At 34.0% G+C, this 17,384-nt stretch overlaps 1 protein-coding gene across 1 annotated transcript; it reads left to right on the top strand.

The window, feature by feature from the left end:
- The first annotated feature begins 15,215 nt into the window (after nucleotides 1-15,215).
- LOC116121742 (probable disease resistance protein At5g63020) lies at nucleotides 15,216-16,661 on the top strand. Its single transcript, XM_031407680.1, has one exon. It carries the CDS (start codon nucleotides 15,216-15,218, stop codon nucleotides 16,659-16,661), a length of 1,446 nt encoding a protein of 481 aa, XP_031263540.1.
- Nucleotides 16,662-17,384: the final 723 nt, after the last annotated feature.

Here is a 17,384-nt window from a genome sequence, read left to right as displayed (position 1 = left end):
CTAGTGGCCCATCAGTTAGCTTAAAAGTGGCCCTTTCAACTCTTTCACCGAACGCTTCCTTCTAGTGGCCGGTTCTGCTGCCCAACAGCCTCACTTCAACTCTTACAACTCTTAACATTCCTTGTTTCTCTTCCTCTCTTAACATATAAGAAGCTTAACATATGATAATTCAATTACAAACATAACTCAATTTCTATCAATTTATTATACTTGACCTCATCAATATTTATGTACTTTTGAGAATTGAAGTTGCAGTATTCAATCCTAATCTCTATTTCTTCTCTCTCTTCTTTTCAATTTTGTTCACTGAACTTACTACTACCAATGTACGCTTTGCATTTACTTCATAACTTCATATTCTTTCTGATTGCTCATGAATTTTTTTGTTTTCGGTATAGTGCAGAAAACTTTATACATACTTCTGCAAAATTATAAGATGTTCATAGTTGTTAACATGAGAAATACAAAAGCATACTGAAGCAGGCAAAAGTAGGTTGCTGAAAAAGAGAGAAAGCAGACCCAAAGCCTTAGGTGTCTCGCTATAATCCAAACTATCCCATCTTCCTTGATTAAGTTTTATAAATAACTTTTCTCGTCCTATTCGGATTTTCTGCTTGTTTTTTTTTTCACAGGAGGACGCCGGCCAACCATCTGCATGCTCTGTATATCATTAAATTTCATGATACATCCTTATACACAATCACCATAAATATAATCTAAGAGTTTACATGAATTTGAATTTAGGTGGAACTTTAATAGCTTCTAATATAGTGGGTGGCAATTTAGTTTGGCAAATTTAGGTAAAAAAATATTTTGGCCGTGTAATATGGCAATAAAATTATTAAATTTCAATACTATTATTAGTTAAAAATTTAAATTAATCATTTTGGAATTCATCAACCTTCCCCCTTTTTAATTTCTGCTATGCTGACAGTCTTTGCAGCAGGTTGGCCATTTCTTCCAGCGTTCCCCCGTTGAATGTAATCTATTGCAATTTTACACAGTATGAGTCTGGAAAAGAAAAATCTTTTCAAACATAATCCTCAAAACGTTCTGTGTACAAAGGCATATCTGCTCATTAAAACTATCAATGATTGTCCTGGATGAAGCCAGGTGGAAGTTCTTAAATGAGAGAATTAAATAAAATATTAGCCTCCAAAATGGACCTAGATCAACAAACTCCATACGACTATATGAAGCATAGTGTTTTGTATTGTGTTTTATGGAATCATATTAAAGAAGATTGACATGTGATGTGTTGTGTTATTATAATACAGTAATAAATGAAAAATTATAATTGATTAGTGTGAAAAACTTGGTTCTTTTGGTATTTAGTCCAATTCCAAATGGAAATCATCTCATCCCTTTGCCTTCCTTCTCCACCATTGAAAGGGGTGGGGTGTGGGCAGACTGTTTAAAGTAAACTAATCGATTGTTTTGACAAATGTATTTAAGAAGATTGTTAACTGGAGATGCCAGTTTTTGGATGGAAATTTCGTGCAATTTCTCAAGTCAAGTCCAAGGTGGAGTCAATTATCAAATGGTAGGAAGAAGAATATTTGATTCATATTTCCCCTTTCCATAAGCATGAGCACATGTATGACCACTGAGGGTCAGGTTAAACTTTGTTCACAGAGGATACAAACTTGTGTTAAAATTTTGTAAAGATTCAACCACTCTTGGTAACCTTGTACAATGATTGGAAAAATCTTATCAATAATTTATTTTACACACTCCTCAAGACTCATAAGTCACTTATTTGGTAAAAAGTTTATTTTATACATAAAATTATTTCGGCCGTCTAATAATAATATTATAACATAATATTATAAAATGTCAAAATGTTCATACCATCATCCCCCTTCCCTTCTTTTGAATTTGGACCACAACTCTGACAGTGTTTGCAGCAGGTTTGGCCGTTTCTTTCCCAGGTTCCCAATGATGGGATCTCATTTTGGAATTTTACACACATGTGCACAGACTGACAATCTTTGAATTTGGACCCTAACTTGACACTGTGTGCCAAGTTGGGCCTTTTCTTTTCAGGGCCCACTTGAGCAGGTCGGCCATTTCAGTGCAGAAGGGATTAGAGGACCGTGATTTTGTACAGCTCAATGATGTAGTTCGTGTACGTCAAATAAATTACATGATGAAATTTAGGGGGCTTTGTTATTGTATCATATCTCAGGGGTCTTATAAATATTACCGATGTATTTGGGTTTATTTGTCTATATTCTAATCTATTTGAATAATATTGTTTGACACATTATTTCTAAAATATTAGTCTATTTTTTAATACTTTGAGACCTTATAAGTTTATTAATTTTACTTAGAAAAAAAAATTTTAAAAACTACAAAAACACCCTCACCTACCAAATACTGCTAGATTGACAACCACTGCCGGTGTAGCAGAATCTGTCACAAAAATCACACACCACCTGAAATGGCGGTAATGGCCAGATTTGGTCGCACTGACGGCCAAAGCTTATTGTTGTTTCAAACAATCTGACCTTTTCCAACACATCTGAAGACTATATTGGTCACTATGTCGGGAGAAAGTCTCAAATTGTAACACGAGCAAAGTGACCAAGATCGGATTATTTGGGTTTTTGAGGTGCGATGCCGATGAAACGTAATGGTGGTAATGGGGTTGATTTTCGACATGGGAGAACTAGAAATTTGCTTGAAGCGTGCAAACAAAAAAACTCGATGGTCAACGAACAACCAACAGGTAAACGGGTCGGAGATGAACAAGGGTTTTTGAGAGAGAGATGAAAGGTTCTGATGGTGGTGTTGGATTACGTGATCAGTGCTAAAATCGGCTAGATTGGCTTGAACAACAGTTGAGTGGGTGTGTGGATGTGGTGGTGGCTAGGATGGTGGGGTGATAATGACGAGTGGGGTGAAATAAAAAAGTGAGTATCATGTGATAATTGCATAAATTAAAATTTAAAATTAATTTACTGTTAGTTTAGGAGAGAATTAAATTAAATAGAAGGCGTCTTTTAAGTAAAGAAGAAAGTAAGAAATGCAGAAAGTATAGGAATGTGATTATATTTTTTTTTTTTTTATCAAAGATGTCTAATAACTTACATGTATATTTAAAGTTAATAATTAGCAATTCTTTTAATAATCTAAATTTATATTAAACTTCTTACTTTTTACCATCTATAACTCCATAATCGCTTAAAAATTTGGAAGCCGCTTCACATAAGGAATTTTGCAAACTGAATTCTCCTCATTTTCTCTTTAAAAGGGGAGCTTCTTAGTTATGACAATCAAAAATAGGACAAGCAAAATAATACTAACAGTGAAGAGACATAAGTGCCCACTGGCGTCCAGCTTTTTGACAATTAACAACACTTTGGGTGCGTTGATGTAATTTTGGATAGGATTTTGAGAATAGTATTGGATTGTTAAATAGGAGAGTATTAGAGGTAAATTTGAAAGATTTATGAAAAAAACCCTTAGGTTTACTAATTTAATTAAAGACCCTCTATATAAAATGACAAAAAACACCTCCACCACACAGTGTCAGATTTCGACTGCCACCAACCGGAATCTGGCGAAAAATTTCGTTACTGCACAGACCGATCGGATCTATGCCGTAACGCATCATTATGGCCTTTTTCCGGCCCGATCTAAGGCTGTATGGCCGTCGACGGCCAGAAAGGCAAAAACGACGGCCATCTTTGGCCATCCATGACGAGGCCAAAGAAATGGCCGTCGTTGACGGTCAACGACGGCCAAAGATCTGGCCTTTTCTGGACCAGATCCATGGTGGACTCTGGCAGGAAAAGGCCAATCGGGTAATTCCGGTATTTATGGTCGAATTTAGGCCGTTGTACAGATTCGGCTATACCGCGTGGTGGTTGCCGGAATATGACAAGTTGGGTGATGGGGGTTTTTGTTAATGTTTTTTAAAAAAGAATAGGGGCTATTTAGTGAAATAATAACCTTATGAGGTTTAAAAATAATTAAAAATAGGTAATATTTTGGAATAGTGGCCAAATATTATTTGAATAATAGGATTGAATATGGATAAAAATTGGGGAGGTCAAACGCCCCCTTGATTTTTTTTTGGCTTAATATAACAACTTTGACTATTCAACGCAACAAGACAAACCGGACAAAATTGTATAAAGCTTTAGACTTTTGGACACAAGGGAAACTTTTTCCATTGAAATTCTTCAATAAAGAATAATTATCTTTGTTTGTAAATTGCTATATGTCATCACCTATCTCTTTCTATTTGGATTCATCCACCCTTTTTTTTTTAAAAGTAACTCACCACACCTTATTAAGCCTCTTTATCCGCAAGACCATGGATTCATCATAATTATTCTACACGCTTTACTGAGACTTTGTACCGGTCACTATGGGGTAAAAAGTTTCAAATTATGATATTATACACTTTAAAATTCTTTCAATAAATGTAATTTATCTTTGTCTTTAATTCTTATTGTGTATCAAAGTCAAGAGTTTTTATTTGGTAACTTGTACATATTAGTATGTTGCTATTCTTGTTTCCACAAAATTATAATTATATAAGGTTAGAAAAATGGATTACTATTTTTGTAACGTTGTTAAGTGAAAAAAAAAAAAAAAAAAAAAAAAAAACCTAATTTTTGTTTAAAAATGAGTGTAAATTAAGAAGAAGTTGAATATTTCAGTTGAAACTTGAAAAGAGAGAGGAGACAGGAAATTTAAAAAAAAAAAAAATCCATTAAATATGCTAATACTTTTTAGTTCCCCTATTAATTACACCCACTTTACAAGCTATCTATACAATGATTTTATATAATCTAAAAAATTAATATTCAATGTAGAAAAATAGTATGATTTTAGAGGTATTGATCCTTCCCCGTATGGTTCACTAACAGGCCCTTAATTTTACACCTATTTTATATCAAATTTTTAGCCAGGGATATATAAAATTTTATAAAAATTTTAGGGGTCGTTTAAAGCCAAACGATTATTATATTTCGCATGGCTTTTGGGTCTACTTTCCTCCTTAAAAACATTTTGTCCCTCAATTATGATTGTATTGATTTGGGGATATTTAGAAAAATTTTGTTCTATAAACGTGCACAGAAACAGTTTTCCGTTCTAGAGACCAATTTATTGTGAGTAGTTTAACAATTATATGTGTTAAAAATTTATAGAGACAAATTGGGTTGTTATGTTATGCAACATATTCTTGTTTTTATTCAATGTTGTCTAATTATTATTGATTGCCAAAAAATTGCAACATTATATACTTGTTATTTTTATATGATCTTTTTATTCCAGAATTATGATGAAGATGGTCAAAACTGTGAAGAATTTTCTCCATCCATGAGACCTAATTAATTCTATTCTGAATGGTGTGATAATATCTCTCTCCCTGACTTTATTTTTATTTTTATCTTTTTCTTTTACAAAATGGGTCAACAATGAAGATAAATTTTGCTTTGTAATTAAATCTCCTCTTACGCGCTATCTCTCTTTTATTGTTGTCCCCTAATTGATAACTTTTATAAAATGTTTTTACGTTGTCTTATAACGTAATCATTTCTTAGAAAATGGAAGTTAATGGTTTATAACATTAAAAAATGTTTATACTTTTATATTATCATGATACTAGTGTTTTAAATCGTTTCATCTCGTTTCACAAAAATCCAAAATATTTGTAACGAAAGGTGACAAAAATATACTAATAAAAAAATCATCACAAACTGCCAATTAATTAAATTAATGACCAACAAGATAGTCTAATTGCTTAATTTAGTTATATCTAGAAGCACATAATTGTGTCAAAAATAGTGCTGATTTGTAGTTTTAAGAATAATTCTACAAATATAAATTTTTTTCTTAATATCTTTGCCCCCAATTCATTAAGCAATGAATATATTTGTAACCTAACCTTATACAGGACACCTTGGTTTCTTTCAAATAATCATAAAAGCAAAACGATGTGTGACACTGGCACATATGATGGAGGAGTAAAGCGGCAAAGGAGTAAACAAAGTTGATGTGAACGGATACCACTAACAACTAATTGCTATAACTAAATTGTGTAAGTTATGTGACTGGGCCCCTTGTCCATTAACTTTTGTCTAAGATATGCATTGACTTGAAGTCAGATTAATTAATTCTATTATCTACTTTGGAAACCTAATGATTGGAGTTTTGTGAAAAGGATTTTCTCATCACTTGTTGTGGACTTATTAAGCATATGTATTGGCATGAAATTAATGGAGTCTCTTAATCAGAATCTCTATAGAGGCACTTAAATACCAAGATGCAGTTGCAATTTTGAACACTATTAACACTACCAACATTGCAGAAGGCCATAGCCATAGGTGTCGATCGTTTACCATTAGAAAAAATCATTTCAAAATTGGAATCGTAAAAACTTAATAAAAAAATATAAACTCACCTAGTGTCATTAAATCAGAATAAGTAAGTGGGTTTAAAGAATTATGTTGAATAATTTTTAAATTTTATATCTAACGTATCAATTCATCCTTTAAAGTTCTTTCAATAATAATATAATAAGAAGTTTATAGTTAATATCCAATAGCATAGGCGTGATCTTGAAAGATTAATTCATGAAAAAGATTTCTATTATAAAATTTCTAATGGTGAGTAATATCATGCACAATTAGCGCCATCACTGAAATGAGCTATCATTTTTGTTTCCCTTTTAGACTTGAGCTGTATTCCTTTTTTCAAAGCTCTGTTTCAGGGGTGGTTTCATCCCCCGATTTGATTATTTTTCTCAGGGCGATCGACTTGTATATATACCAAAGTTTACTGTAATGACAAGTGGTATCCAAAGGTTTGAAAACGACAAATAGGTACCTTCCGTATATTCTGTTAGTGATTTTTGTTATTAATAGTGAAAAGCTAAAATGCCCTTCAAATTTATTTTTTTTTTTATAAATTAAATTTTCTAAAAAACCCCTAGGTTTGCTAATTTAATTAAACACCCCCATAATAAATGTTTGTTAAAGACAAAAAAAACCCCCACCACCCCAATGCCAGATTCGGCCACCATCGTCGAATCTGGCCGAAAACTGGTATTACGACACAGATCCGCGGATCTGTGTCGTAACGTGCCGATCTTCCTTTTTCGGTCAGATCCGCCACTGATTTGCGGAAAGGCAAGATCTGGCCGTCGAAGCAGCAGCAGATCTGGCCTTTTTCGGCAGATCCGTGGATCTGGCCGGGAAAAGGCAGATATACTGCCAGATCTGGCATTCGACGCCGCCGATGGAGTTTTGCGGCGTCGACGGCCAGATCTAGCGTAGGATCTGGCCTTTTCGGCCAGATCAGCCACGGATTGGCCGGAAAAGGCAGATCGAAGCGTTACGACACAGATCCGACGGGTCTGTGTCGGTAACGCAACTTTCTGGCAGATTCCGGCGACGGTGGCCGGAATCTGGACACTTGCCGATGGGGGTTGTTTTTGTTATTTTATACAAAACTTTATATATTGGGGTATTAGTGAAATTTGTAAACTTAGGGGGTATTTTGAAATTTTTAAATTTTAAAAACTAAATTCAAACTTTCAAGTGCATTTAGTCTTTCCACTAGTAATAAACAGTAATAAACAGAAAGTATACTACAGAACATAATTAGAAAGTAACTAGTTATCATTTCAAAAACTTTTAGTAGATAACTATCGTTACGATAAATGTTGGGTATGATTAAGTCGTTCTCCCGTTTTCTCCACGGAATTTGGAAACTGAACGCCGCTGTTCCCACCATTAGTTTCAATGGTAAGATAGATTTAACTTATATATACAAATTCCAAATCGTTATCTTCCTCTTTTTTTAATTTAATCAAAAAGTACAATAAAAGGGCAGTCGTGTCAGCGCGCCACATAGCTTGAGTACAACTTTAGCAATACGTAGGCCAAAGCAGCTCCTGTCCTCTCTTCGGTTGCTGAGAAGAGAACTTCTACTACGTGTGGCGTTTCTAAGAAAAACTTATTACATATGAGAGGTCGAATCCTTTTATAGTAGGCAGTTTTGTCTCGGTAGAATTCCTTTGGTAGGAGTTTAATAAGGTAAAGAATCTTAGGATAAATATAGAATTAAGTGATTTACATTAAATCAGGAATTATCTGTTTTTTAATGTCATAGATATCATCTTTCCTTCAAATATTATAATATCATGTAAATGGGAAACAAGACAATGACTGATTTATTCTTTCAAATATTTGTTTGCTAAATCAGCTGTCAATATATTTACAAAAGTAGTATTTTTCTTAGTCAAATCAATTGTTGAACTTGTTATCACAAAATATATCCTAATCCACCCTTTTCGTAACGTTCTAAAATAGGATGAATAAGGTAGGGCAGGTGACACTAATCCAATGGCTAATGGTAAGGAGCTATTTGTTATGGTACGTCTGATCATAATGAAGTCTGTGGAATTAGATTGTTTGATTAAACCACGTACATTTGATGACAAGTTCTTCTTCTTATTACTTTGTTTTAATTTCAATTTGCTTAAATAAGCTCTGGAACATAACAGAATCTTTTTGGAATTGCAGTTGTGATTTTGAAATCTGTGGATAATTTATTTCTTTTATCTTATGGACCCGAGAAATGTGCAGAAATTTAGGGGTGAGCACATGTAGCGAGTAGCACCGAAATCTGCAGGTAGAATTGGAACCAAAACCAGAACCTATCTGGAATCAGCACTGTGCGGGTAGGTTTCGGTTCCATTTTATTGGAACCAACACTGTGTAGTTCCGGCTTCGATTCTTATGTGTGGAGGAACCGGAACCGGAACTTGAAAAAAGAACCTAAAACGAGTACCCGGTTTGATATCTGCTTGTAACCTGTAGTGGGTACCCGATTTGGAAGCTGTTTGGAACCGATTTTTGGTACCTGTTTTGGAACCTATTTTAGAACCTGTTTTGGAATCTAGACTCCAATGAAATATTTGTGAATAATGGGGGGTTTCATTATTTTACATATAAAAAATTTAAAATAGAAAAAATTAAAATTTTAGAATAACTAATTAAATAAATATACAATGATACTTATTACATATAAACTACATCATATTAAAAACTTTAATATATTAATATTAAAATTTTAATTAATTAAGTGTATAATTGGAATTATGATCCAATTAAAAGAGTTTTAATGTTATTAAAAGAATCATTTTTGAATAAAATAGTATATTTGATTGAATAATAATATATTTAGTTATTTACTTCAATTATCAAGTTCTAAGCATATCTATAGTAAATTAGCAATTAATTAATTATATATGATAAATATAAACATTAATAAATTTAATTACTAGTTAAATAATAAATATCATACTTAATCAATTATAACATTACATTATAATTAAATGATACTTAATTAATTATAATTTTATAACATTACTTAATTGATTTATAGTATAATTAGTTATAGCATTACATTAATTGATTACTACTTAATTAATTGTCNATTTTTGCTAATTTTTGTCCACTCAAACTCGTTCCCAAGTTTTCAATAATAGGGTATCAACTTGTATTTTGAAAGAACTAATACCATGACTTAAATTTTTTGCACTCTTTATGAACCCTTTATCTTTGATAATTCATTGGTGATAAGATACGTTATGTTGACATTACATGTAACTACTTTTTTACTTCGCCTTTCTTACCATTGAATTTTGTTGATTAAGATTTAGAGTAGAGCTATGACATTATTTTTAATTAAATATGGAGAGGTGAGCGTAGAGACATTTATAGTTTTCTACTTCTCTTCTCTAATTTCCCCTCTTACAAAAATCCCAAAGAGTGAAATGCTATCAAATTACAAAATTAAACATTATGATGAATTCTCATCATACTATTAGAAGGTCAAGAAATTTAGACAATGCTTTTATCATTTTTACTAACTCTTGACACTATAGTTAATTGTCGGGGAATTATATAATTATAGAAAATATAAAGATTGTAAGACTCGATTTCTTTTATTAATTTAAATGATAGACTGAAAGTTATATTGATAATTTAATTAAAATTTTGATTACGAAATTATGTACTAATAAAAAATTATGTATTTAAAAATATAAGTATCATAAGACCTAATTTTTTAGTATTTAAATAATAAATTGAGTCGTTTATTGATAATTTAATTAAAAAAGTCAATTTTACAAGGGTAAAATTGAAAGATATTGAAACTAAGAGAGAGTGGAAAAACTTTTGTAAGGCCTATAATAGAAGCAGAAAATAAGAATGGTTGAAATGGTATATAGCAGTTCAATCAGCTGGAAACAAAATTTTTGAAAACATGTAGGGACTCGAAATAAGCCATCAAACAAAAGTTGTATCCATGTAATATGAGATTGATTTTTGCCTCTGTAAAGTAGTCCTTGGTCATAGATTTATCAGTATAAAAGGCAGCCAGTGTCCACAAATTCTTAGCCACTTCACATGCTTTTTGGCAAACAAAATCATGCTGAAGCCTTTTCTTTCTCTTTTTGTTTCTTCTTGCAGATTAATTCAAAAAAATCCAAAGAAGTACGTCGATGCAATGATAGAGGAATATTATCGAGTTTAACAATAGGATATGCAGGTGTGGATTTAAGGCTGGAGTGAGGATATCAAAGAGTGTGGATAATCCACACAAGTTATGCTCCTTGTGTATAGGTGGTGCTTGTGGTTACTACAGGTTTTGGTGTCCATCAATAGAGGAGTTCAACCTGGCGGATTACATTTCTACATATAGCTCAAATGAGGCAAAAAATATGTAGATTGAAGTGGCAGAAATTAAGGCTGAGATGCAACTTATGTAAGGGAAGCAGAAGAAGATTGAAGATTCCATTGGTGGATTGATAAAGATGCTAATCATTGTCTTGTTAAGAATTAAAGCTGCCTTAGTCCTGCATCATTATTGCCTGCAATTAGTTCAGAAATTGAGGCACAACTTTTAGTAACTATTTGATAATCACTGTACTTTCTTTTGAAAAGAAGTGTTATTCACGAGATAGTTTAAATTTGCAACAGACTCTTTCTGACACTTATACTTGATCTGTAATTCTCATCTGGAAACGTCTGTAAGTCTCTGCTTCATTGTTTCAATAAATGTATTGATATGTATAACTGATTCTCATATTTGGTTTGCTAAAATGTCTATCAGATGGCTACGTACGTGAAAAAATTCTTACTTTGAAGACTGTATTATTCGTCTGGATATTTATGCTTTGTTGTTTGTTTTAGGTATGAAAAATGTTCACTTTGAACTCAAATACTGCTTACGTCCTTCTGGATGATTATGATTTGTCTTGAGTTTGAAAAAAGTTCACCTTGGACTCTAAAATAGGAGAAATATACTTACATATGAGAATCTTACCACCTTACCTGGTTGACATGTTGAAACCATCTAATGACATGATGATCTATAGAGTTAATTTTCTTAATCACTCATTATGATGGTGGTTATAGATGAATCATGCATTTGCTTGATCCCTATTGGAAGGGCCATGTCTAATAGAGAAACCTGAAGAATGGCGGTATGCAATCACCACACTGCGGATCACCATCTGAATTTGGCAGTTATGGAAAGTCATGTCTTCCGAGTTTTGAGGTTTAGTTATGATAGCTTGAGGGATGATAAACAACAAAGTTGTTTTTTTATATTGTTCCATGTTTCCAGAGGATCATATGATTAGAAAGATGAAATTATTGCACTATGATTGCGGAGGAATTTTACATGTATTGGGTTTAGAGGATGCAAGATAGTCAGGAGAGTTATTATTGGAAGTTTGAAAAATGCATGTCTATTGAAAAGGTTGGAGATTCTGATGATTATGTTAGATGCACGACGCCTTCGTGATATGGCTCTGTGGTTAGCTACGGAAAAGGAAACAAATTTTTTGTTTTGAAATCAAGAATCCATTAAAAAACATGGGATTGCTACATGGAAGGAGCAGTAAGAATATCACTATGGGGTGGAAGTGTTAAACTTTTCAGAGAAACGCCATTTTGTCCGCGTCTGCTAACTTTTTTGGTTAGACAGACTGCAGTTGAGACCATTTCCTAGTTCATGCTTCCAATCTATGTATGCCATGAAAGTTTTGGACTTGTCAAAGAATCTTTGCTTAACTAGGTTGCCGGCGATGCTTGAAATGATAAATTTGCAGTATCTTAATTTGTCGGATACAAACATACAAGAGTGCCAATTGTGGCTAGCAGTTTGACAAAATTGAGGTTCCTGCTCTTAGATGAACGACGGATCTTAAAGCCATTCAGAAAGGATGATATCAAGTCTTTCATCACTACAAGTATTCAGCAGAGTACCAACTAGAAATAGCCAGCTGAACTTTCAGCCCTTTTGGAATACAACCTTGTTACGAGAGTTGGAGTGCTTGGAAGAAATAGAAGAAATTAGTGTCACCTTGTTTACGGTCGATGCCGTATTTCAATTAAAAATCATCACCCAAGTTACAAATTTGTGTAAAAGGTTAGTAATCAAGTGCAAGCAGGCAAGGAGCTGCATTGGCCGAGACATCTCTCAGTTTCTAAGTACGGGCGGTTTCGATAATCTTCATGATCTCTGTATCAAGATGTGTTTGGTAAAAGATTTGGCATCCTTAGATATGCTGCAATGCTAGATTTGTTTTTGCTGCTGACTGTCCCTTATTGGAAGAAATAATTCCGTATGAATTCAGCTCTTCATCCGAAGACTCTACCATGTTTAAAAATCTGAAGCAATTGAATTTTTAATCTAAAGAGCATATTTCGTGTCATGCACTTCCCTCCCTGGGAGGATACATGCAGTTAGATGCCCAAGTCTAACAAATCTCCCACTCGACCCCCTCAGTGAGAATAACAGCAGAATTTTGATATTTGGACGTCGAGAGTGGTGGGATAAGCTGGACACCAAGCTAGGTGCAATTTGGTTGGAATCACACTCAATTTTGTCGGAATCGCACCTGGGTTGGTGCAATTCAAGCCACATTGCACCTAGCTTAGTGTGATTGCAGCCAAATTGCACTAACCGTGGTGCGATCAGTCGGAATCACAGCCAGGTGTGACTGGCCGGAATCACACCTAGCTAGGTGGGGTTCCAACCAACTGAATCATTTTTTAGTTTTCGATTTTTTTTCAAATTTTTATATATTTTTTGGAAGTTTTTATTTTATTTTTTACAATTTTTCAGTTTATTTTCTCTCTTTTTTCGAAATTATATTTTTATATATTTTCATAAAATATAATATTTTGCAAAAATTACATTTTTAATGAGAAATTGTTTTTTAGTTTTATAATTTTTTTTTACTTTATAGATTATTACAAATGAAAAGTATTTGCATTTTTTTTTATAGAAAAACAACTAATTTAAGTGAGAGAATAGGGGTAAAACAATCCAAAAAATCTGTGGATGTGGACATATATGTAATTTCATCGGTCAATCGAGGTCAAACCTCCATTTTAATGATGGATGGGAATTTTTTTTTTTTTTTTTTTTAAAAAAAATTTGGGTGGGAACTTGTTATTCACTCTTTCCCTTTCTTTTAGACTTAAATTGTCTTCTCTTTTTTTAAAGGTTTTTTTTTTCAGGGGTTAATTATTTTCACCGTAAGATTTGTTTCAGTCACGTTTTTCTCCTCTGGATTTTGGAAACTAACGCCGCCATCCCACCATCAGTTTCAAGCTATTAACTTTAACATATCATGGTGAACTAGTTATTTAACTTGATATACAAATTCAAAACGTCATTCTCTTCTTTTTTATAAATTAATCAAAAAGTAAAATAAAATAAAACATGTGAAACATCCTGTCTCTCTTTCGGTGCTACTTTTGTGGCGGTTTCTAAGTAGAAGAAATTGAAGAGAAGAAAAACTCCATTTACATATTGAGAGTCAATGATTATTGCTGCTATATATTTTGAATAGGAAGGCCTACCTTAAATTTTTTCCCTGTTGCAAAAAAATTACTGTTGTAAGTTCTAATTATGCTGCCAACTTTTTACTGACTTTTCAGTTGAAAAACAAAAATAGTTAAAGTCGTAGTTTGGGTAGAAATGAAATAATGAAGACAAATTACATTGTTCAAAGTCTAAAGCCTAAAGCTCTCTGCTCGACTGGGTGCCGATTGGCGCTATAGGAGAAAAGTGTATGAACCAAAACAAACTATTTTTGTAGCAGAAATCCTTGTATAATCTCCACACACAAGTCCCTTCTTTCTACCACGCCTCTTCTACCTCAAAACTCCATAAGTTTGGTCATTGTAGCCAACTTGGTGTTGTTTGTGGTTGCTTAACATCTATTGGGTTTCACCAATTGTTCTAAACTCTCAATTTTGGTGATCATGGATTTCTTGGGTCCAATCATGAACATTCTCCCAACACTGTGCAATTGCACTTCCAATCGCATTGCTATCATCAGTCATCTCCAAGAGAACTTGACTTCACTTAGACAGACAAGGCATGAGCTCGAGAACATCAGAAAAGATATTAGGAGCAGGGTTGAGCTTGCAGAGCAGCAATATCGTAAGCGTACCAACCAAGTTGAAGGCTGGCTGGAAAGTGTAAGACTCAAATTAGAGAAAGTGGATAACATGCTGCAGAAGGGAGAGCGAGAGATCCAAAAGAAATGTTTGGGAAGTTGCTGTCCCAGGAATTGTTACTCTAGCTACAAGCTTGGTAAAGAAGTAGTTAAGGAGACTGAGGCTGTGAAAGATTTAAAAAACAAAGGGACGGAATTCAAATCTTTGGATGATATTTCTGAAAAAATACCACCAGCTCCAGTGGATGAGATACCCGTGGACAAGACTGTGGGCATGGGCTCAATACTGGATGAAGTTTGGAGATGTCTTGACGACCGCAGCATGATAATCATTGGCATGTATGGGATAGGCGGTGTCGGAAAGACCACCCTTTTAAAGGAACTTAACAATAAATTCCTCGACAATAGACTTGATTTTGATGTGGTGATTTGGGTTACAGTGTCTAAAGAAGTGAACTTGGATGGAATTCAAGAAGTTATACGGCATAAATTACAGATTCCAGATGAAACATGGAAAACAAAGAGAGACGAACATGGTAGAGCTACGGAAATCTGCAGAAGCTTAAGAGGAAAAAAGTTTGTGCTATTGCTAGACGATCTGTGGGAGAGAATAGACCTATGAAATATGGGATTTCCTGATCTTTCCTACTTTCATAATTGTTCAAAAATAGTATTTACAACCCGATCAGAGGATGTGTGCGATAGCATGGACGCTGTTGTCAAAAAATTTGAAGTGCAGTGTTTGCCATTTGAAGAATCCTTTGAATTGTTTCGGCAATGTGTGAAGGAGGAAGTTCTGAATTCTCATCCAGAAATTCCAGAGCTCGCTAAAACTGTTGCCAAAGAGTGCAAAGGTTTGCCGCTTGCATTGATCACTATTGGAAGGGCCATGTCTAATAGGAGAAAACCTGAAGAATGGCGGTATGCAATCAACACACTGCGGAGTCAACCATCTGAATTTGCAGTTATGGAAAGTCATGTCTTCCGAGTTTTGAGGTTTAGTTATGATAGCTTGAGGGATGATAAACACAAAAGTTGTTTTTTATATTGTTCCATGTTTCCAGAGGATCATATGATTAGAAAAGATGAAATTATTGCACTATGGATTGCGGAGGGAATTTTACATGATATTGGTTTAGAGGATGCAAGATATGCAGGAGAGTTTATTATTGGAAGTTTGAAAAATGCATGTCTATTGGAAAAGGTTGGAGATTCTGATGATTATGTTAAGATGCACGACGTCCTTCGTGATATGGCTCTGTGGTTAGCTACGGAAAAGGAGAACAAGATTTTTGTTTTTGAAAATCAAGAATCCATTAAAAAACATGGGATTGCTACATGGAAGGAGGCAGTAAGAATATCACTATGGGGTGGAAGTGTTAAACTTTTCAGAGAAACGCCATTTTGTCCGCGTCTGCTAACTTTTTTGGTTAGACAGACTGCAGTTGAGACATTTCCTAGTTCATGCTTCCAATCTATGTATGCCATGAAAGTTTTGGACTTGTCAAAGAATCTTTGCTTAACTAGGTTGCCGGCGATGCTTGAAATGATAAATTTGCAGTATCTTAATTTGTCGGATACAAACATACAAGAGTTGCCAATTGTGGCTAGCAGTTTGACAAAATTGAGGTTCCTGCTCTTAGATGGAACGACGGATCTTAAAGCCATTTCAGAAGGAGTGATATCAAGTCTTTCATCACTACAAGTATTCAGCAGAGTACCAACTAGAAATAGCCAGCTGAACTTTCAGCCCTTTTGGAATACAACCTTGTTACGAGAGTTGGAGTGCTTGGAAGAAATAGAAGAAATTAGTGTCACCTTGTTTACGGTCGATGCCGTATTTCAATTTAAATCATCACCCAAGTTACAAAGTTGTGTTAAAAGGTTAGTAATCAAGTGCAAGCAGGGCAAGGAGCTGCATTTGGCCGAGACATCCTCTTCAGTTCTAAGTACGGGCTGTTTCGATAATCTTCATGATCTCTGTATCAAGATGTGTTTGGTAAAAGATTTGGCATGCCTTAGATATGCTGCAATGCTTAGATTTGTTTTTGCTGCTGACTGTCCCTTATTGGAAGAAATAATTCCGTATGAATTCAGCTCTTCATCCGAAGACTCTACCATGTTTAAAAAAATAGAAGCAATGAATTTTTGAATCTACCACGTCTAAAGAGCATCATCCGTGCATGCCTTCCCTTCCCTGGAGCTAGGATATGTAATCAATTGCACAAAGCCTAACAACAACTCCACTTGACGTTGTCACGAGTATAACAGTAGCAGTGACAGTATGGGTGGACGCAGAGTGGTGGGATAACTGGAATGGGAATTTATTCAACAGTTTCATTCCTCTATGCATAGACACAGACAGCACCCATCTCAGGATTACGCACCAATCTGTTCCGAAATTTTCCACCGTTCATATAGATATGGTGGTCAGCTGGGCCAGTTATAATATGAAGGAACAAAGTTGAGGAAGGTAATAATCGATCTAATCTATTAATTCTTTATTTTAAGTGTAGTTTAGATTTTTTCCTGCAAACAATTTAAAAATTTACATCATTAGCTCCGAAAGTAAGGATGCTATCTATATTTAGTGTTGATCAAGATTAGTTAGTTTTCTTATACATTGGTTGATCATATTTAGAGTTAGAGCATATCTCAATTGTTTTAATTAAATACGGAGAGCGGTGAGGGGAGAGACAAACATTTTCGCTTTCTTCTTGATTTCCTCTCTTACAAAAATCTTCAAAGAGTAAACTGGCTACATTACAAAATTAAGATTACTGATGAAAAAACTAGCTTCATTGACAATTAGCTCTTGACAATTGTGGTGTTCCTTCCTTTTTAGAAATGAAGAAATTTAGACAATATTTTTATC

The sequence above is a fragment of the Pistacia vera genome, unplaced genomic scaffold, assembly GCF_008641045.1.
Source record: "Pistacia vera cultivar Batoury unplaced genomic scaffold, PisVer_v2 Contig102, whole genome shotgun sequence".
Lineage (NCBI taxonomy): Eukaryota > Viridiplantae > Streptophyta > Magnoliopsida > Sapindales > Anacardiaceae > Pistacia > Pistacia vera.
The sequence above is the reverse complement of the archived record's forward strand: the minus strand, read 5'-3'. Positions and strand labels throughout refer to the sequence as shown.